Raw genomic sequence first — 23,978 nt, forward strand, 5'->3', positions numbered from 1 at the left:
TCCACTTATATCTAGCCATAAGGCTGTGTTCCATTCTCTGCCCGATAAAGTGGAGGTAATTGAGATTTGGTCAGGGTCATCCTGAAGAAGTTGTTGGTCATCCATGCCCTTCTGAAAGTTGCATGACACCCTAAGTTTGCTGAGTATGCCCTGACGTGGGTCCTGGGCTCATAGTGTCACTGGAACCAAGCTACACTTAACTAGGGTGAAACTGGTCCTAGGTTGCTTGTGTTCCGGTTCAGGAAGGACCTGACCTGACAGTTCAGGCTAAATTGTTTCCATGATGTGCCGGGTCAAGACTGATTTGCCTATAACTGTGCCCAATTTGAAGTGGTGTGCTGGGCAAAAAACAATGGATTGGGATATGGCTCAAGTGATTGCCAGTGGCTGAAATTAATTCAAGCATTCCATCCATCACCTTGTTGTTTTTGCATTGAAGGTAAGGGCATCAATTTGACTGGGAAACTCTATTGCATTGGATAGGTTAAACGTAAGTTGAGTATCATCTTCATCAGCATACATGAAAAAGCATACCAATATTTGGTGGAGCAACTGGTCAAGGGGCTAAATGTACATGTTAAAAAGAAAGGGAGAGAGGATCGACTCTTGTGGGACCCTGCAGATAATATGATAAAGGCCTGGGGGAAGAGTAACTACTTGTGAGCTCCCTGAAATGAAAGATTATATACACTTCAGGACCATACCAATGATACCCACTGTTTGCAGGGACTTAAACAGGATTCTGTTGTCAATGCCATGACAACATACAATTCTAAGAGGACTATATGCCAGTTTCTCTTTTATCAATGAGCTGGCAAATATTATCAAGGGCTGATAGGTGCTTCTACCAGTACAAAAGGCTGCTTGTTGCCTGTCCGTTAGGTGGTAGATTATGCAGTCCTGACACTGATGCCTAATCACTGTTTCCAGAGGTTTGCTCATGTAAGGGAGCAACGAGATTGATCTAACAATGTTCATGTAGTTGAGTCACAGGACAGACATATTTAGCAGATGTCTTACCTTGGCTGCATTCCAGAGATCTGGAAAAATGCCATGCTTTAAGGGGATTTTAAAGATGGTCAGGGAGGTGTCACTTGGCACTAAGGGGAGTGGCTTTGATACTATGCTGGAGCAAGATCAAATAGGGGTACCTGAGGGAAGGCTACTAGTTATGTTCTGCAAGTGTTTCTCCAAAATAGATTTATATGGTGAAGCCGGCATATGAATTGGATCATTAACAATGAGGACTTATGAAGTGATATTTTGAATTTTATGACAGTGGATTAGTGAATTTTAGAGACAATGCAAATGGGATTTTCAGAAAAGTTGGTGGAATTATCAATCCTTTAAGAGAAGAAGGAGAATTTCTCCGCTTTCATTTTTGTTTTATATTTGAGCATTCAGTAGGCTCTGCTCCTTTTCCTTGCTGCTCTGTGAATCTCTAGTTTAAGGTACTTTTAACTCACCTGAAATCCTTGGAATACTGGAGAAGCTGAAATGATAAAGCAGAACATTTGCATTAGAATCTGTGGGTAGTGTGCCTGGTTGGGCCCTTGTTCTAGGAAGAACAACGTCTAGATGTGACTGCTGAGATTTCATGGCTACCAATCGATTTTAGTAATTTTAGGTTAAAATCCAGAGTCGTGAGACCACATAGAGAGGAGAAGTTTGTGCAATGTAATTGAATTAGATTAGCCAAGTCAAACTTGACAGCTGGCATATGATCTGCGACTTGAGTGTGCCTCTGGTTCAGTAATTTGAGACTTATGATGACCATGGTATGGCTGATGGCTCTACTCATGAGGTGAGAGAGAGGACACAGAAGAGTCAAGAGGCTGTTAAATCAATATGAAACTCAGGGTAACTGATTTAAGTGAAAATGCGGTTGTCGATGATTTGCTTTGATCTTAACAGCATCATGGGTAATAATTGCTACATCACCTCCAGTTCTGTTTCATCTGTCTTTTCAATGGATTTTAAAATTAGGAGGAAATGGCTCATCCAATAAAGGAGCACTATCCTCAGTTAGACAGGTTGAAGTCAAACACACCGGGTCAAGTAGATGAAGATCAGGGCAGCAATTTGGTGTGAATTTTTAATTGCTGATAGGAAATTTAAAAAGTCATTAAAATGAGGGTTTGAATGAGATTTTAAAAAGATGTTAGATCACACTAATTTTTGGGGAAGTGCGTAGAAAAGATTATGGGCCCTAAAGGCTGCAATGGTGGCTGGAGATATTGTTACTGAGATGGGAAACAAAGAAAGCAAGTAAGATCTCTGTGGTGAAATTTCTCATCATCTTTTCACATTTGGGCACCATGATTAGTGTTGTTGGGGTGCAATCTAATGGGGACCTCTAGCAGAATTCAGGGAGGGGTCCTTCTGTCTTGTATACCTCCAGATATTATTAGCCCTTCAGCTGTGGAGACTCCATGAAGTTGGGGTGCCCTACATCGCAAGTCAGCCTCTTTCATGCCCCTAGGCACAGACAGTTGTGCTTTTGGTATGCCAACTGCATGCCGGGTGCATAAAGATGCTGACAGCAGACCAGCACATTATGGGCAACTAGACTGCTGCCCAACCAAAGAAATCAGTTAATAATGGCACATCAGGACACTCACCAAAATAGCTTCAATACAAAACACAGCACGACTTTAAATTGCATCACAATTTGATGCAGATGTCTGAAGTAAACCTTAAATTACGCCAGCATAACTTCAGTCATTTTGAGAATTTTGTGTTACAGCATTATGCCACTTCGTATAATCATGTATTATTCATGGTAAAAATGTATTTTGAACGCACACGAACAACAGAATGTAGGCGGCTGCTGTTTGCAGCGTTTTGTTTAAAGGCATTCTCACATTAAATGTTTACACAATAAAGCATTTTTTGGTACAATATAGAAGAAAATGATGGATTGGCATTTCGTGTAATTATGAGTACATTTTGCAGAAAACTTGCAAATTTTACCCACCGCTAGTCTCAGCCCATTTTCAGCAACAGCTGTTCCCCTATTGGTAACCCTCCCTTAGGGTGTCAGCCAGGGCAATAATTGACTGTTCGTTCAAGCATACTGTGCCCCTCCATTACCTTTCACTGACCTGCGGTAGCCATGTTAACTGGACACCATTCTTTGACTTTGGATTGTTTCATGGCACTTTAAGCCATCTTTGTTCAGTGACTAGGAGTCTCCTATCACTTTTGCTCTGGGTGCTTGCGTGATTAAAGCTTGCTTGCACGTCATGATATTTTTTGCAGATTCTGTGCTACACGCTCCGAAACAAACAGGATTGTTCCCACCTGCTCCCAGTGCAAAGGACAGAAGGCAGATTTTTCATAACACTATTGAAACTGTGAATCATTTTGTGAAGTGCCTTTAATTCAAAGGACCAAGGTAAATATGTCTATAGCAAGAGAACGGACAAGTAAGTGTTTTCAAATGCATCCAAGATCTCCAGATGCTCTCCTCGTAAAATAACTTTTTCGGTAGGGAAACTCATGGTCACACGTGGTTGTGCTGATGCTGTCACCGCCGTGCTGATAACGACCAGCCCTTCCCCTTCTGCAGAGCTTTTCATGGCGGGGACTCCGCCATGAAACGTTTGATGGAAAGGCAGGGAAGGGGCCCCAAACACGCCGCAAGTGCAATTTTGTCCGTTGGGCAGTATGGTTGGGGGCACATGCTGTGGCCCCCTAGACCTACAATGTCAGAGCACACTGCTTGCCATGCACAACATTGTGCATAGCGACAGTGTGCCCGATGTGCATCCAGTGGTGCACTGTGGCAGCATGTGCTTCAGGCTCACTTCTTGAGCCAAAGCATGCTACCGCAGTGCCTCTGCTGCATACTCTACTCGCAGCACGGCAGTAGTGTTGTAATGCAGCAGTCGGGTGGCTGCCGGCTTGGCGGCATCCTTCTAACCGCAACATTGGAGGTCTGGTGGTTCAATCACCACATTCTAAGGGACATATTTGTAGTTTTTGGTGCAAAACTGCACTAACAGAGTTTTGCATCAAAAGGTTTAGCACCAGCTTGCACCATTCTTGAGTGCCAGCTGGGCACCATATTTATGGAATGGTGCAAGTCGGCACAAAGGGTAGGCAAGCGTAAAAAAAATGACGTTAGCCGGAGGGGGGTGGCGGTATGGGAGAAGGGGGGTTTGCACCAAAAAATGACATTAGGCAGGTTAGAGTAAAAAAAATAATGACTCAAACTAGCCTAGTGTTATTTTCTGATGCAAAACCATCCATACGCAAGGTAGCTTTCCACGTCCAAAAAATGACTTTAACTCCATAAATTTGGCGCTAGATGGGTCTAGCGCCAAAGTATAAATTTGGAGTTAGTTTTGCACCAAATTTGCATTAAAAAATGACGCGAATTAGACGCAAAACAATTGGGCACTAAACGTCCTACATGTAAATATTGTTTTAAAAAAGATAGAGCTCTGGCTAGACATCATGCTTATTGTGTCACTCCTGGGTCACACTATATACAAGCTTCAAAGCCTATTACCATTTCCTCGAGTAAACCTTGATTTTCAGCCTTGGTTACCAAAATAGAGTGCAATAGTGTCCCGAGTGCCTGAGGCACAGTAAGGCCCTGATTTATACTTTTTGGGGCAAAACTGCACTTACGCAGTTTTGCACCAAAAAGTTTATCACTGGCCTGCACCATTTCTGTGCACCAGCCGGGCCCCATATTTATGGAATGGTGCAAGCCGGTGCAAAGGGTAAGCTAGTGTCAAAAAAATGACTTTAGTCGGGTTGGGCTGGCGGTATGGAAGAAGGGGGTTTTGCACCCAAAAATGACATTAGGCAGGTTAGAGAAAAAAAAAAAGACTCTTACCTGCCTAGAGTCATTTTCTGACGCAAACCGTTCATAACACATCACTCCTGTCTTAGAAAAGACATGAGTCATATCCACCACCCCAGTGGCCAGCACAGGGGACCAGGGTCCCCTGGGCATGGCCATTGCACCCTGTGCCATGTATGGGGGCCCATTTCAGGGCCCCCTTTGGCACTTTAAAAAATTAAATAAAATACTTACCTGTACTCACCTGGGATGGGGTCCCCCATCCTCCGCTGTCCCTTTGGTGTGGGTGGGGGTGTCCCTGGTGCCAGGGTAGGGCACCTGTGGGCTTATTACATGGTGTTCCACAATGGAAATAGGCCCACAGGCCCCCTAATGCCTGCCCTGACCCAGACGTCAAAAAATGGGGCAAAGTAAGCTTTGCCCCATTTTTTGACCCCTCCTCCCTCCCGTGCACCATTTTTGTACGGGAGTATAAATATGGCGTTAAGGCCATAGAGACATGTTTTGCACTGGAACGTCTACCTTGCATCTCATTAAGGCAAGGTAGGTTTCCACGTCCAAAAAATGACTTTAACTCCATAAATTTGGCGCTAGACGGGTCTAGCGTCAAAGTATAAATATGGAGTTAGTTTTGCACCGAATTAGAGTAAAACAAAATGACGCTAATTCAGTGCAAACAGAGTATAAATATGCCCCTAGATATTATGAATAGTGGCCAGTAACAATGGCCCAGAGAAAAGCACTCACAAATGATACATTGAAAAAATACAATTCTATTAATAGTACGGAAGACCAGACAATAAAGAAGGTAAGTAATTAAGAAATTAAATATTATTTTGAGAATCTTGCCTTGAGTGGCATGAAAGATTAGTTTCTCAGTTTCAAATTGTATTTCTTTTCATATTTGGAGACAAGAAATATCAAAAGGGGGAAAAAGCAGCAAATGATTGATAAAAGTCAACTATAGTGCACAGATTACAAGTTGATAAAGGAAGAGGAAGTGAGGCAGAATGAAATAGCAGGAGGCAGGAAGATGTGGAGAAGGAAAGAATGAGTCGAGGGTGCTGCTACATGTAATGAAGTGAAATTATTTCTCCAGTCAACGGACAAAGAGCAGGGTGGCAGCTAAGGTTTCCTTGTAATGCAAATTATTTCTCTACAAAAAAGTTGAATGCAAAGTTTAAGAATGAATGCTATTAATTAGTTTTTAAGATGAGTTAATTCTCCACGATAAAGCAAATTGAATGGATGAATGGGGAATTCACAATGTCCCATGAAACACATTTTTAGAGTAATTTTCGGGAAGTCCAATTTGCAATTTAACAAACTGAAGTGAAATGTCATAAGTTTTAATAAGGTTTTATTCTCAAAATAAACTGAAGCTTTATGGTAGTTCAAGGGGCTAACGCCAGAGAAGCCTCTCCAAATCTCTACGGGAACTGAAATGCTGATGTGCAGAAATACTTCCACGAAACATTTGAGAAGTCATTTATTTTCTATAGCCTTTTTCTAATAAATACATCCTCTTGGCTGTGCCCCGTCGTTCGTGTAAGTTATTGCACACTGGGTTAATGATGTCAAGCACTTTTAATACCAGGATTGCACATGGTTATTAAAAACGATAGTACAACTGTGCACACAGAATATTCGAAGTTTGTTTTATGTGATAGTGCCTTGTAGTCTTTTCAGTTGCCTGTTTTTTGCGAATCCTGGGTTAATATACATTAATATATGCACATTTAGAGATTGAAAGAAAACATGTTTACATTAATATTAATGTTGTTATACTGCAATAAAAATAAAAAATATAGATGAGCCCAAAAACATTAATTGAGTTCTTTATTATGCCATTGAAGAACACATTACACATTTATGCAGGACTGCATTTGCTAGATCTGTCAGCGAGTGTTTGGTCTTCCCCAGTGTCCAAAGGAAACTTGAGGGGGCACCCTCTAACCCCACTTAGGACTCAGCACACTTCAACACTGCTAACCAGTGCTAAAGTGCGTGTGCTCCCACCTTTAAACATGGTGAAACTGGCTTACGGCCAATTGGCACATTTCATTTACTTGTTAGTCCTTAGTAAAGTTGTTCTACAGGTACTCAGGCCGTATAAATTAAATGCTACTAAATGCAACACTGATTGTGCCACCCGCTTAAGTAGCATTTTAAAACGTGTGCCAGGCTTGCCATTGCCGTCTATGTGTGCAGTTTTAAATTCTGTTTTGGTCAGGCACAATAGACTACTTGCTAGACCTAAACCTCCCATTTTAATATATACTAGTCATCCCTATGGTAGGCCCTAAACACTCCAGAGGGCAGGATATTGTATTTAGAAAGTTGAATCGCAGAGGAGACAACATGCATCCCACACTTAGAGTTTAAGATAATCCCAAAGGGATCTCACAGATGTAATTGATTTATTGCTATCTCCTTGCAACCAAGAGATAATGGCCCATCATCCAGAGACCAAAGATAGGATTGTCAATACGGATGGTTTCTCATGTGGATACACTTGATCCATTTTTTGTACTCCATCTCTGCTGGGAGGAGTTACATTCACTTGTCTAGAACATCATGCATCATGTTGTTCTATCATTATCCAGGCTGTTTAAACATTTGTAGTCCTGAGGAAGACCCGTTGTGATGGTTATATGGGAACACGTACCATTGGGGTAAAAATGTCAACAATATTTATTTTAAAGTTTACGTATCTTTAGCCAACAAGCCAACAGTACCCATAAATAATCAAATAAGCACCATCTTTTGAGCTGAAGTGGAAAAAGAAAACTGACACCTCACCAAATCATTTGTTCACTTATTATGTTTATGTCATTTGTTGTTTTTGTTGTCAGATCCACATGATCACACTGTGTCAGTATGTCAATGAGTCACTTGTATGTCACTTTTATATAACAGCCGTCTTTGAGACTTTAATTTTCATACTACTGCATAACTTCGGTATAGGAAAACGCATATACTGAATAACTGCCAACTCATGTGTGTTGTGTTAATTGTTTACTGATTTGTTCAAGCTATTTGACATAAGCAGTATTTCAAAAGAAGTTTTCCTTCCCAACAGAACCCTTTGTGGCTTTATAATATTGCATACCAATGTTTCTGAAGGACACAGGACAAATCTATTATTATTAATGTTATTTACAAAGTTGGACATGAACCTTCACATTTTATGTGTTCTGGTAGTGCTAAACTCCTAATGTTTTTCACTACTTTGAGAACTACCTCTCCCAAAAGATTACATTGGGTTACCTTTTTACTTTTAATAATTGATAACATTTGATTGAGAGCAGGTAAGACTGCTGTGTTTGGTGTCTGAGGAATTGTAATTTAAAACTTATTTTAGTGACAAAGTCGGATTTTAAGTTACAATTCTGAAAATGGCACTTTTACAAAGTTAATATTTTCTTGTTTTAACAAGTGGTGAGCGGTGACCCTGGAGCTTGACTCTGCGGAATTCCGCTGAGTCGTATAAAAACTCCTCAGCATTCTGCGGAGTTCCGCCCACTCCTGATTTGCGTAACTCAAATTTGCATCTTGCTGGATGGCAGGCTTTCTGCAAAGTCATTAGAGATGACTGCGGTGAACGAAAACAAGTCTGCCCATGTGAAGCAAACATATTGTGTGGCATGCACAATGCGAGTACACTCTTCTCTGAAAGTGAGAAAGAGCGGGGTCCAGGGTGTGAATGGTGAACAGCACACTAAGGCCCATATTTTTACTTTTTTAGCGCTGCATTTGCACCAATTTTTTACGCAAAATCGGCGCAAACTCACAAAATACAATAGTATTTTGTACGTTTGCGCTGATTTTGCGGCAAAAAAGCGGCACAAATGCGGCTCTAAAAAAGTATAAATATGGGCCTAAATCACACCTGCATTAGTACTGTTTACTATGACGAAGCCTCTTTCAAAACCCAAAGTCCACCATGAATATATGTTCTGTAAGCAACAGAGAAGGATTCTTCCCTGCAACAAGCTGTCATGGTGCAAGCTGGGGGAACAACGGGCAGGAAGGCATGAGAATGCTTATGGTGGTAATTTGAAGAACGCAGTAAAAGAAAAAAATCAAACACTTTATTTACATGTTTTTAACATCAGGCTGCCGCGGTGCCTGTGAGACGACAATTGTAGACAGAGATGATGAAGAGAGCCAGGGAAATGGAGAAATGATAGACAGGGGGCATGCCTAGGAAACTAGAAAATGTGAAAACCATGAACGCAGAGGCTAGGGATCAACGGAGTGCAAAATGAAAATGGGGACAAAAGTCAGGGCCAAGAGAGAGGAAAGATGAGGCCTCAAGTCGAAAGATGGAAACCGAGTTTCTGTCAGGGATTGTAAGTTTTTGTGTCTTGCAAAGTACCATAGGCTGACTTCCAGCATGTCTCATCAGATGTGCAACACTTTTAATGGGAGAGTACAGGCACATCTGAGGAGCATACAAGTGTTGAGAGATAATAAATATCTGCACTTTTATGTTGCCATTTTAAGAGATGTGTCAAAGTGCTATCTGGAGGTCTGTCACATTATACCATGTATGGTTTTAGCTACAGCACTTCCCAGTATGTCACAATAAATAGAGGGTACAGATCTGACTACAGCATAACTCCTGGCTGCCTGCACCAGACCTACATGCATAGGAAGGCCTGTCTGTGCTCACGTCATCTCTGACAGTGTAAAGCCCATTCCTGCTCTGAGTCCTCAGAAGGGTCCCGGACCCTCGATTTTCTGGAAGCTATTATTCCAGCCTCATGCTGCCTCCAACTGCCAGTAGTGTGAAGGCCAGTTCACCCACTGACTCAAAGTATGTCATCAATTGAATGAACATCATGACGCAGATTATCTGCCATGTTGGTGGCACCTGTGCTACTGTCAGAAAAACAGAAGACAGGCTACAGCATGATCCATCAAAGCAACAAAGGAGGAGGGCAACGGAATCATATAAATGGAGAAAACTAATAAGAAAAATGTACACAGAGGTACAGTATAGAAGCACAGGATAGTTGCCGAGAGAGAAGACATTATTATGAACGAACAATGTCAAAGGGTGTTTAAATTGAGTCACTACCCTGTGGTGGGTACTGGTAAACTCCTCCACACTGCAGTAGGCGGAGTTTTGGCCAAATTTCGTGCACTGCTGGTGGAGTGGAATTTACCACACACCCCTAGTTTTAACCAGTTAGTGTCTGCAGCCTGTTCCTGGGTCACATCACTAAATGTAGTTTGCACTTGGCCTTTGTGATTTCCTCCTAGGCATTATCACAAAGGAGGTCTGGATTTTTATCAGGATGGCCATCTCTGACCTGATAGGGGGCAGAGCTGTCACCTATCACACTTGCACACCAAAGGCATAGGCTCAGCTCACACACAACGGCCTTCATACTAGCCTATTGCACCCAAGACTGAATGATTCCAGGACAGGGAGGCAGGAAATTCCAGATATCTCTGTAGGGGGAACTCCAGAAGGGTGTTCCACTTCAGAGCTGGCACCAGGTATAAATACTGGACCCTTAGACTCAACTGTTCAGATCACATTTGGACCTGTGGAAGACTTAGAAGAAGGTATTGCTCTGCTGCCCTGCTGCAAGAAGGGTCACCCATCAGTTTTGCTGCAAGAAAGACTGCTCTGCTGTCCTACTGCCTGAAGAAGAAGGACTGCATCTACAACTAGAACCCAGGACCATCAGAGTTTCTTCAAGGGCTAAATAGCTAGCCTTTTGTTCAGAGCTACAGGGACACACCAGGCTCCCCTGCACAGATGGAACATGACACATCTCAATGCAGGACCATGCATCTCAGCTCCAGTTTGGCAGCCTCGTAGCACTGACCAGCACGATGCATCTCAATGCCGACAACCAATGAATCTGGACAAACCTCCACACTGGACTGCACAAAGTAGTTCCTGATTGGCAGCTTCCCATACGCCTACCCAGCCTAACTGCACTCAATGCGGACTACCAGCCGTTCTCAATGCACCTCAGTTCAGCATCAGTACATCTCAGTGCAAATTCTTGCAGCACCAGCATCTTCTGCGACCTCGATGCAGCACTGTGCATCTAGCCGCCGGACTCCACATCACAAGCTCCCATCAACAGCTCCAGTAACCTCACCTCAGAGTGGTACATTTCAATGCTGGACCTTGTATCACAGTGTTTTTCTACAGTTCCTTTACACTTGCGCTGCACAGGCCAGTGCAAGGAATTTGCATCTTGAAGGACCAGGGCACAAGGTATTTTTTACAGCAGACTTAAATTCAGTCCAATATTTGGCCCTTTCTCCAATGCGGTCAGCCTGAATTTGTAACTTGGACCTGATCCACTGAAACCAGATCATCGCAATTCATGCTTCTTGCTTCTAAGCACTACCTTTCTTCAAAACCTTTAGAATCTCCAGTTCTACTGATTAGATTTTTGTTGTGTTGGGCATCAAATAATTTACTATATTTTTCTCTACTTTTCTAAATTGGTGTGGGATTTTCTTGTGAGGTGTTTTCACTTTATCTCTGTTTTTGTGCTGCATAAATATTTAAACATTGCCTCTAAGTTAAGCCTGACTTCTTTTGTGCCATTCCACCAGAGGGTTAAGCACTGGTTAATTTAGGGACTTTTTGTATTGCACCATGACAAGGATTGTAGCTGTTGCTTGATTAGGGTTTTTCCTTTCAACCAACAACCCGTTTTTCAACAGTATATATATATATGACTTTTATAATACTATGCAAATCTATCTACAAAACAAAAGAGCACTGTACATGATTGAGATTTGACAATAGGTATAGTGGATGGACAGAAGATCAGTGATACCAAATTCAGGCAGGAATTTAGGCAAAGGGTGCTGGGAACATTAGTCATCATTGAAGACATTCAGGGCCTCATTTACAAGGCCTGTGGCGCTGGGTGGCACAGCAAGTACCTTGCTGCGCTGCCCCTATGCCACTGGGAAAGTGCATAAAAGTGCTGTGTCTACATAATATGGCACATTTCTGTCCTCTACCTCTGTGCTGACGCACAAATTGCTGCCTGGTGCAAATGCAGACACCCTTGCACCATGATGCAAGGGTGCCTGTGTTGTGGGGATGTTGTTTTTGTGAAGGAAGCAGCATGCATAGAAAGAGGAAAAAACGCGTAGAAATAAATATATTTCTTCCCGTTGCGTCATTTTTACGCCACCCCTGAGGTGGGGTAGGAATCTGATGCATTCCCCGACTTGTAAAGCTGGGAATGAGTCAGACTCCTTTGGGTTCCATGGGAGTTGCATGGGAACACCATAAGCAACACCCATGGAACGTCCCTCTCATGCAGTGTTATACGTGAAAGGGGTCCATATTTACAACACAATCAAAAGCCACACAAGGTGGCTGTGCGTAGCCTTGTAAATATGGGCTGGCACACTACGCCACCAGAGTGTAAAAAATAGCGCTCCAGTGGTGCAGTGTACCGCTAGGTCGAACGAAATGGGGCCCTCAGACTGATAGCAGTGATGTTACCAGAAGAATGAAGAAAAGCTACTGGAACCTAATGAAGTCTGGCAAAACTCTGGGGCTTATTTACAAGACCCTTGCGCCGTCGGTGCGTCACTCCCCCTCCCTCCGCATATAAAAAGTGGCGCACCCGCGGCCCAAGGGGCTTGTAAATAAGCCCCTCTCTATGCTACAGAGGGGATTCGATCAATGAACCGCCTCTATTCAGAGGTGAGAGGGCAGTAAGCTCGCATGTAAACAAAACTGTGAGGTCCCCTTTCTTAGATCTTACCCTTAAAACTTGTGGCAAACTGTCCTTTCACCACAGTCTTGTAATCTCGGAGATTCATAAAGGCTTTTCAGCAACTGGTTCCTCTCTCACCCTTTTTCAAAAGAATTGCATACACTGCTTGTCACCGTTGCTTTCTTTTGATTGTGCCTCTTTCCCTCTCTAAGTTGCTGATGACAATTTAGTTATATTCAGAGGATGTTCTTTTTTAAGATTTTTGATTACCATTTGGTCTGATTCTCAAAGATGTGTGCTCAGCGATATGTAGGTCATATGCACAAAAAGTGTCTGCTGTAATTAACTCCACACCCCTGATTCACAGAATTTGGATAAACTGAAATTTAGAATAAGGAAGAGAAAATGTACAATTATGTAAAAGTCATATATATGGCAAATTGTATCACGTGGAAAATTAGAGCTGAGAGACAGCAAAGTGAGAGGGTTATGGAGCAGCTGGGCGCCCATTGACGTTTACTTTTAAGTTTGCAAACATGTTGAATGTGTTGCCATCCACCTCTAGAAACGTGTAAATGTGATCCGACATTTCGAGTAATCTAGTTATTAAGGATGGAGGGACTGGAAATGGAAGAAAACCCCAAATTTCAGATAGGTTTGGGGAAAGGGTTGCTGCACAAGAAAGTTGGTTTTCCTCTCAAGAAAACTAAAAAATGTTCAGTTTCCATATATATATATATAAATATATATATGTGGTACGTGCAGGGTGTCTGGAAATATACGATTATACGGCTGCATCATTTTTTGCACAATTATGGATTTACTGCACTTGCCATATACTCCACCATCTGTTCCATAATTTGCAATTTATCAAAGAAAATCCGGCAGAATCGGTTCAAAAGTTACCATAGGAAGCATGGCACAAGTGGCAGAACACAGTGGAAGATACTTTGCAAATGTTAATTGTCTAACTTTTAGGGGTTTATTGCATTGTTGAATTTTTAACCTGACACTAATAAGAAAAGCTGCCCACACAGCATTAATGCCGGCAGTTGATGGCTGGGGGAGACTTTTTGTCAGTGTCATGAAAAAAGATTCTTACATATTTAAATGTATTTCAAACAGGATGTATATAGTGATTCACTCTTTGTGAAGAAACATTTTTGTTTCATTATTCATACAAATCCATGCTACAGCACAGACATTTTCTCACAGTAGCAGATACTTCAAGAAAATACCTGAATATCCCATGCATGGTGTATAGTTGGGTCCTTGTCTTGAGTTCCCAATAATGAGTATCAGGTATCTTGTTTTTTGGATTTTTGGCCCCAGCCTCACAGCAATCTAGCAGTGTGCACGAAGGCCTAGGCATATTCCTTGAAGTGTGTGTAGTTCTAGGCCCATATTCGAACCAGAGAGAAGCACAAAGTCCACTCTCCTTAGTGACTGCAGACTACTGTCCCTGTTCTGGATAATGGCACATAGAGCTGTACTGGCGATAATATAGTTGTGACCAGACATTTGTATCAGTGTCACAGGACTGGTGGCCTACTGGACAACCCATTTAAATGTTTACTGCTTCAAGCTCGGCCCAGAAACTTGAGCTAAGTCCACAGCTCATGTGCGCCTGCTCATGTGAGTAGCCTGTGTGATGCACGCATCAAGTGTGTCTGATTGAACCAAAACAGAGAAGGCCTGTGGGTTCCATTGTGTGAAACCCTAACCTGTTTATGTGCACAAAGTGTAAGTGAAGTTACTTTCACAGATAGTAGAAGTGTATCGCTGACATTCCAGGACAGGCGGGAGGGGACCTAGATATTGAAGTGGGGAGAGAGGACAGGCTTCCCCTTGGTATTTACTAAGGTCATTTTACTGCAAAGGTGTCTTTTTACTCTCCCTGAGTCCATTAATTTATTATAGGGTGGGATTTCAGCCTATGCTGTTCACAGTATGAAGAGTTTTTTAAAAGAGACTACCCCTTTGTCTCTCTTCCTGTTCACTGTCAGTGTGGTTGTTAAAAGTTGTGTGTGAGATGCTCATACCACCGCTGTGCCGTTGTTATGGGTGCTCTAGCCTGGAGATAAGCTAGCTCTAACGAGCATCAATCTAGACAAAGGTTGAGTCTGGAAGTCAGCTTTAGAAGGAACTGACTAAAACAGGGTCTGATTGTTGAGATCAACAACCCCTTTCTTCTGTGAGAAAAGTGGGAGCTGCTGACCCACCTGTTGTTCCAATTCCAGGGCCTCTGAAAAAAGAGGGAGTGTTCAACAGAATACCTAGAAGATTGTTGTGTCTGCCTGACAGCCAGTGTCCCGGAGATGGAGGGACATCACCTGGATTGTGATCTGAGGAAAAACATTCTGCCTGTTCTTGAAGGCCTAGAAGTGATGTGCCTGAGAGAAGAAAGAAATAGCAAATCAATCATGCAGGAGAATTTGGCTGCCAGCGTGGACAAAAGTGTTTGACCTCGAAGCTGAGGTTTCAGCAATCAGAGATTCCCAAGATTGTGCCCAGTGTGCGGCCAGTTCAATGTGCCCAGGCAGATCACCCTAATGAAACCTGCCTGCTACTGGCCTGTGGTATTTGCCCAAAGAGTGCCTGAGTGGACCTCAGCTGTCTCAGCCCGCAACACTTGACCTAGTGCACCTGATCTGCCAGAGCCTGCACTTGCCCAACATGTGATCAAGCACATTATGCTGCTGTAATTGATGCTGCTGGCTCTAGATACTTGTCCACAGAGCACCTGAGTGACTGTGCTGCAGCCCAAGGCACATACTGGAAGTGTGCCCACTGTGACTACATCACTACAGCTCAACAGTGAAGCAGACAGAAGTGGCCCAACTTTGCCATCCGCACCAGAGCATGGAAGCAGACTGCATTATCGCCTCAACCCCTAGGAGATCTGCTTGCCTTAGCCACCAATTAGGCAACCTGCCCGAGTAGGGGAGGACCCTGTCAAGACCAGTGGATGTCAACTTCCAGCTGACTCACTATGTGCACAGAAGAAGCCTGTTGTTCCAAAGACAGCCAAACGTGTGTTGCTGCTTACTCCAGACTTGCTCCTCAGGCCCGCTTATTCTCTAGGCATTGGAGCAGAGGGCTGGCCCTTCTAACTCTGGTACACTTTCACTTCAGAGGGAAGAGGACGTTGACTGAAGCAAATGGAATTGTTACTCAGGCCTACCACATTCACTTGCATTTGGTGAGAAACCTAAAACAGAGAACCAGAGCACAACTTTGCCTGACAGGCGTGGAACCACTGAATCTGTGTCTGAGACCCACACCAAAGTTATCTTAATGCTGATGGAGAGTGAGGGCAGTTGGAGAGGGAGTATCCTTGCCCGCAAGACAGAGGTGCTGCAACACACAATCTGAGTGCTGGAGTTTTTTTAGTGTATAATATAAGTGCAAAAAACTACTTTTATAAAGAAAACCACCGGGATGGATAGTCAAATATTACATTTACCCAAAGCAAAAGACCAGTTATGTAACAGAACAGGGAACACGGATTAAAAAAGGTCACACTTTTCATTACAAGATACGCGGACATGGAGGCTTGCTTTTTGCTGAGTATAGCGTTATTGTAATATCACTACACTAAGCAGAAAACAAGCTCAGCAGTGCACACTTCCTGTAACGCACAGTATTTTGCTCTTGGAGTAAGAAGGCACGGCGTCAAAAAAATAGTGTACCTGCGTTTCCATGCAAGTCAAAATAATTATTTGCAGGTGAATACCATGTTCAAAATCATCTGGTAAAAATTGATACTTTTGGCGTGAGATAATTTTTTTTGCATAGCAATTACTTTTCTATCAATGTGTATTAAAATGACACAACTTTAAGGTGATACAGTCAAAGAACGTGCGGTCTGATACTACACAATTTATTTTTTCTTGCACATAATTTAGTCAAATATGCTGCATATGTTGGTACTCTACTGACTCATATTTCCAGAGATCCTGCTTGTGGGAAATTAGGTTGACTAAATATAGAGGAGTCATAGTCCTCCATATGTCCTTCATAGGTTTCCACAAGTACTATATTGTGACATCTCTATGACTAACCAGCCTAGTAAGACGCCTGACCTCTTTAGGGTTCGCGAAAAAGCAGGACACTTGGGGTAAGGAGCCCTTACTGTACAGTTTCAAAACCCTTGATCACCGATTCTAATAGGGCAACATCAAACAGCAGGTACTGCAAAGTCAAAAGGCTAGCATTGGCTGCCAGCCTTTTGGCTTAGATAATGCTTGTAATATTTTGTCATAGTTTTTGTAAAACTTAATTGTTGGGAAAGTCACTACACCCTTGTCAATTAAAAAAAACAGCAGCTAAAAGCAAAAACAAATATTGGTCTTAAAAAGTACGCCTTGCCTGAGTAGTCCCAGGCTATTAAAGGAACTACATTGTGAATGAAAGCCGTCCTCATAAAATGGCAGAATAGCATCACATACAGTGAAGTTAGCCAATGGCTAGAGTGGACGAACACACTGCCCCATGCCGTTAGCTCTGGAGGACTGGAGACAAATATGAATGTCAAAATAATTGACCAATGGATGAAAAGGGTTCACTGAAAATCTCTATAAGCAACTAGATTAGACATATGATTTTAATCAACTTCAAAGACCTCCAATCAATGGACATAGAAAACAAGAACAAACAAAAAATAAACTTGTAGACTGAACGATTTTTGGTAGACTTGTACAATATTTTCTATTGCTTTCACGTAATTCGAATATCTCATTGTATGAACTACATGAAATGTTGGAAATTAGGTCAATGTGAAATTTCACAGAATATTTTACTACAAAGGACTGGTTCGAGGAGAAAATCTCACGTGGGTGAACGGGACAATAACAAAACGTGTTGCAAGAAACATTTTCTCTGCATACTAGCTTCTTTGATTGCATCTTGAGTGACTTTTGAATTCAAGGTAGTCTTCATGTTTAATTTTCACTCAAGATATGCCAAAGTGAGGGGGTTGTGGCTTGACACAGAGGAAGATAGAAATCTAGCTTTGTAGCTCCACGCGAGGCAAAGGACAAAATGGCACTTCTCCATCACCAATGGTTCACCACCTTGGTTCACCACCGTGCAACCTGCTTCTACTGTAGCATAGCTTCAGCCCAGAATTACTGCACAACCGAGTTCTTTTTACCCAGTCCAGACTCTGTAGTCCTGTCATGGTGAAGCCCTAGATGGCACCATGAAGCAACCTGGAACCTTCCGCAAGCCCACTGTGACTTCAAAAAACCCTACTATGGAATTGTGACCAGATGGGGTTTTATTTCTTAACCATCTCTTGAGACTGCCAATATCACCAGCATGAGCAGGTGAGTGTACAGGACCCATGCTCTCCTGATTCTCCCCCTGCACAATCTTCGGGAATACATCTTGCATCAACAGCTCTTGTAGGTCCAATGCGCCTGCCAGCTATCGCTCAACAAATCAAAGGTTATTTACCAGATAATGACCACATCGGCAAATCTTCCTCTGCTCTTCTAAGTTCTTTTATTATCACTCTTAAAGGGATATACATGGGGTGATACATACTAGTAATTCAACTAAATATGTTTTTGTATCAGTGTAGCGCTTTCAGAAAACTTGTTTAAAATGAACAACTTCTGTGTCTGAATCTATTTTCGACGATGCTCATGTCAGGTAAAAATATAAATATAACTTGTCTTGACTGGGAACATTTTATTAGCTCATGCCAGTTTTTCTAGATGATTTCAACCACATTTTCGGACACAGAAAACGTGAATTCGTTGTAGAACTAAGAGATGCAGTCTCTAATGTCCATGGATTATAGACACATTAAAGTTGACACATTAAATCACATTTAGTACCAGCGTTTCTTACCACTATGTGACACCTGTCTCCAGTTAACAGTGGGTTCAGGTCTCCCCGTCGCTACACACGTTAAGCTGATGTTGCTGCCTTCATTTACAACGACGTCTGATGAAATTTCCACGATTTGTGGTGGCACTAGAAGAAAATATATAGAACTTAGGAAAAGGGCTCCACAAGAGGCAAAAAAAAACGTTAAATAAGGACAGCCTGGCCAGATGACTTACAAAAACCTGAGACAAGGTAAGCGATGAAAAATATCTGTAAACTGTCATTTGGAAACCAAAAGTACACAGTACAAACTTCACAATTAAGAAGTGCCTCTTGTTGGAAAAATGAATTACACAGACAGCAGTAGAAAGACTTTGACACAATTTGTTATAAGTGATTAGGGAAAAATCACACCGCTGGCCTTTAGATTTCGCAACAATTTTTCAAAAAATATATATTAATGAGAGATATTTCTGTCTGAAAGACATTGTTTGCCTTATTGCCTTTTAATTTGATGAGAAAATCTCTATAACACTAAAACGTAATATGGCATGAGTGCATTTTTTTTATCAGATAATTTCCCAAGGTTGACAAATGAGTGTAGGTACAAAAGTCCATGATCCTCACATAAGGTGTGCCATTTCTGATAATCTTTGCTTTTCTCTCAAGGTTCCAAACAATTTGCTTTCACAGTGTTTATGAGAACTATAATCCCTACGACCGCTGAAATTTCAGATTTTGTGCAATTCAGACACCCTTGATGTGCCCTGAGGTTTCTAGATGCTCTATTGATCCTCCCCGTTTGTAGTCTTACGGGGTAACCCCCCTCTGCAGAAGCCCTGGCTAGTGGTTATGCAAAATCATGTTTGCAGTGCATAGCTGCTCATGGAGAAGAAGTTTATTGTCCTTCACACATAATTCAAGTCCAGAGCCATGGGACAGAATAAAGCTTGTTTGGGATTTGATTTGAGTTTTGGTTGTTCGTTAGAAAATTGTAAGCATAAGCTTTGCAAAAGTGATCATATTTATCAAAACGTTCAAGCACGATGTATGCCGGTTGTTAGGGTTACCTGTAGCTATTCATAAATATTTACTTTTATATTAATTAATGTGGTTCTAAGATGGACATTTGATGTTGCCCTTAGAGGAGAACATCATGTCAACTTCTTCTTCTGTTGGTTCTTTGTTTTATGGCTAACTTGAAGCCTGATTATGCCCTACCTTTTGAACTGAGAGGCTGCACTGGCTCTGGCTGGCAACTGGTCTTAACCCAGTTACAAGATGTGGGGAAGTAGATTAGGCCTAGTGCTAAGTTGCCAATTCTGCTACCTAGGGACCTGGCTTCAAATCCTGGCCTCTGTACTTCATTGAACATCATGTGAGTCTAGGCAAATCAGAATCTTCCTTTGCCTAGACAAATTTAAAAATGTAAAGTGAAATTACAAATATGCAAAAGTGAAGTTGAATATGTAAGTTCTAACTTAATGGACACAATCTTGTATCGTCTCCCATAATGTACAGTGCTCTGCTGTTCTCCAATAGCCGTACGACTTATAAATACCTATATGTGCAGACATACATACACACATAAATACATATATACATACATATAGGCTGCAGCAAAACTCTAGCTTGTCAAACACCACTTGAAGGGAGACCAGCGTGGATCTTGCTTCTTGTGGTTCTTTCAGAACACTCTCCCGAGTGCTGCCTGTTTCTCCTGGCTAGGAAGAAGTCTGTAGGTCCATCCTGAGCCTCTGCATCCCCATGTTGCTACTGGTTGCGTCTCTATGAACACCCCATCCAGTCAAGTCCATATAAGTAGACACAATGCTCTAAATTCATCAAGAGACAATAAGAAGGGCTGCCTAAGAAACTTCCTGCTACCATTGCAGGTAAGCTAAGTTTAAAACCTACTTTATAAGAGATCTTTCTTCTCATAATAAATTTCATCATCTTTATTCCTCATTGCATCCTTGTGCTGGCACAGTGTTCCAGCAACCACTTGGCGTGTGAGTTGGCCAGAACAAAAGAGATCTGTCTGGACTAAGACTTGTACCATTTACACCCTTTGCTGTGGGTTCAAGGTCAGTCTGCCTTCTACAGGGTGGGGCTGGCCAAGAGGAAAATCAGGCAGTGCTCGATAGGCTGATCTGACAGGACGGTGTGTGGGTCGATTTTTTGGCTGTTTGTAGGCTTGTTTTATTTCCTGACGGGCTGGTTTTTATAGTTGATTTCCCTGATATTAAAATAAAAACTGTCCACATCCAAGTAAAACCTGTGCAGTTTTCCATACCTTGCAAAACACACAGTGTGTCAAGTTAAAAAATGCCCCAATGTGCAATTATGGCCACTTTTCTAGCTAACAAATTCATTAATGGGACCGCTTTTATTTTGGTGCCCAGTCTATTTTCTGTCCCTGCTCGACCCTGCGCAATAGTGGTTGCTTCACCTGAGTGGATCCTGACCTAGAGTCACTAGGATACCTCAGTAGCAAAATATTCTGGTTTTATGCAATCAACCCCACTAAGCGTTGCCCCTGAAAGTAAGCTTACCCCCCCGAATCCTCTGTATATTCACTTTATGAGCTCCAAAACACTGTCTCTTTGCTTTGGAATTTTCAGCGTGCATTGTATAACTTACATTGCATTTGCCTTGTTTTCCCTTATTTTCAGGTGTTTGCAAACCCGCGCGTTATGAACAGTAAAGAATAAAGACTAGTTTCAAAGTAACTCGGTTTCTGCATGACGACTATAGTCATCCATTCCACGGCGTTGTGACAGTGAGCAGATAGCAACTCATATGCATTTATGTTAGCAAACATTATTGAACCATCCCAAAATTCCCATACCTGCCTTAACAGGCTGCATTGATTTGGCTTACAGCAAAGTGCTGATATTAGTCATGATTTAATGATTCTGAACAATATACTGTTAATAGCCAGAAGACATGCTATTTATCGTTGTTTTTTGCACTTTCTACTATTTTAATTTTTATTTGTACTGTAAATATGTTTAGTATTTTGGTTATTAATAAATTGTGTGTTACTCTCAACTCGGTCTTAAAATTAACATTGTTGGTACAGCTCAGAATATTGTGCTACACCTCCACCACATCACTTCACCTAAACCTAGCTTCCTTGTCCACTGCTGCCCGCCAGTGAAGGAGGCTTAGGAGCCTAACTTTCTGTTGCAGTCCAAGTCCACACAATCCAAGTGAGTGGGGAATGCCAGAACTCTCACCAATCACAAAGAAAGCACTGCAGTGTTCAGTATTTACAGTGCACTTAAACACATTTCAAGTGACACAGTAAACCGGTATTCATTCAGAGATAACTGGCATAAAACACATTTCTTTTTCCAGAATAAATTGGTCATGCTAAAATACAAATAGCACACAAAAAGGTTCTCATAAAGCCAAGCCCCAACCAACACAATAACAAGCATTTGCACAGCAGTCGGTCTCGCATTTGCGAGAGTTAGAGCTATTGGCATTGTAAATGACGATGTCTTTACCCATGTGTTTTGGTTTGGAGTGGAGTGGATGCAAGTGGATTGGAGTGGAATTGTGTGTGTTGAATTGTGGCTCTTCGCTTGCTTGTCAATGGTGAAAAGAAGCCACAGGTCTTGAAGCTTGGAAAGGGCCCATGAAAGCAGAGTGTATTTATTGGACACGTGTGAATTATTAAAGGGCATAGGTCCTGGCCTGGCGTTTTATGCTGCCAAGGCTGATAAAAAGGAGCTCCCTTTAGGTTTCTATTTATAGAACTGCAAGTAACAAAAGTGGGAGAGGGGAGGCGATGACAGACCCAGGTGCCACAACATAGAATGGGCAAGCAGTAAGAAACACGTGGGCAAGCTACAGCAACAGTGGGGGCAACCGGCAACCATGACAGTGGCAAGCAGCAACAAAGAAGGAGGCAACGAAAAAAAACAGTGTTGAAGTTGTCCATTTTGTTTGTGTGAAAGAACTGTGTTTTCTTTGTTTCTATGAAGTCCTTTTTACGGAAACACTCAACAATGAAAGTATATAATGTGGAAGGTAATAAAGCGGGTGTAATGTACAAACCACTATTTAATTTATGAAGATTTTCAGTAAAGAACCCATACATTTTAGGTTATTTAAAAGTATGTACTGCTGATAATATAAACACATCTTAGGCATTACAAGCAGTTTGTGTGCTTAAGATAGCCGTATTTTTTTAAAAGGATCTTTGAAGCCGTGTGATTAGGGACAAGGAGTCTGCCAGTGGTTGGTGATGTTTGAATAGTTTATAGGGCACTGTGAAAGTAGGAATATAGGTTATCTAGTAGCAGTCTGAGCTTTTTCAGCAGCGCTGGGATCTGTCTGTGTGTCTCTAAGAAGACACTGCGTGCGTGAGTCAGGGCGTCTCACACTAAGCCATCTCCCTACTCCAGCCACTTCCCATCCTGTTCACATTTATGTTTGATAAATCGATCTACTAAAGTTGAAAAACAGCATGACAACCCTTGTCATTGTCAGTGTGCAGTGGAGGCTGAGCTCAGAAGAGGCTGCTGTGATCCGGGGCAATGTTGGTCCAACCGTTAGATATGCCGTGGGGAAGTAAAAAAAAAAAAAAAACAACACAATCGTCATGATATCACGACGTTAAGGGCATACAAAGATGCAGAAATGTATCGACATCACGTTGTTCTGGAAAGATGCAGTTTTACAATTTACTTTTTTAATCGCATGTGATTTATGTGTCAGTCTAGGCCTCCCGAAACTTTATGTGAAGCACATACAGAGAGGTCTTCAAACATTTTTTGGCCATCATAAAAAATCTCATGATTGAAAGTGTAGGATGGTAATCTATGTTGCTTTGTCAGGCACCAAACACCATTACAGCTCTGTTTACAGAATTCTGAGCTGGGGGCCCCTGACTACATTGAGCGCTCCTGTGAAATTGTTTTAGAACCCAGATGAGTGTCAGGGAGTCCATGCCCCCAGGGTATGCGTCAGAGCGGCCCTGTCCTGACCCCAAGCCCTGCTGCCACTTTCCCAGACAGAAAGGAAATTCCAAAAGCGTCTGGCCATAACCAACAGCCATTTCAGAAACATTAATGGGCCTCATTGGGTTTTCACCAGAGTCTGACCCTTTAAAGCAACACTTGGACCCCAAAATAACAAGTGAGAGGATGTGGCGTAACATGTAGAGCTGTCATCTGTGGCACTAGGGAACTGGGTTGGAGTCTCCGTGTCGGCTCTCCCCAGTGCCTACAAAAAATAAGCCAATCTCAACAAACAGAATTAATAAACAATGGTGAAACCAAAAATTACAAGTGCTTTACAAATGCCGATCCCAACTATTCCAAGCCTTCAAGTGAACCCATATTGGGTGAACGTTTACGGGAACAAAAGCTCCAGTGAGGAGAGAGCGGAAAGAAATGTGGAAAACAAACAGCACACGTGAACATGAGTGTGTACTGACAAACACAAGAGGCAGGACACAAAGAAAAATAATCTGTCCAAACAACAGAAAAACATGTGAGGCGTTAGTAAACTTTACTTGGCCAGTGCTCCTTGGCCAAGTACAGGAAGTGACGTATCGGCTGCCAAACCACTTAGAAGGCAGCACAACA

General features: G+C 42.1%; 1 protein-coding gene across 3 annotated transcripts in view; it reads right to left on the minus strand.

Moving 5' to 3' along the window:
* LOC138285029 (neurotrimin-like) overlaps positions 1-23,978 on the minus strand; it is a 972,192-nt gene that overhangs the window by 283,580 nt on the left and 664,634 nt on the right. For all 3 annotated transcript variants that reach the window (XM_069224458.1, XM_069224459.1, XM_069224457.1), the window contains one exon: positions 18,397-18,522. In XM_069224458.1, the coding sequence (XP_069080559.1) occupies positions 18,397-18,522 (126 nt within the window). The remainder of the gene's footprint in view (positions 1-18,396; positions 18,523-23,978) is intronic.

Source organism: Pleurodeles waltl, chromosome 3_1, assembly GCF_031143425.1.
Source record: "Pleurodeles waltl isolate 20211129_DDA chromosome 3_1, aPleWal1.hap1.20221129, whole genome shotgun sequence".
In the NCBI taxonomy this organism is placed as follows: domain Eukaryota; kingdom Metazoa; phylum Chordata; class Amphibia; order Caudata; family Salamandridae; genus Pleurodeles; species Pleurodeles waltl.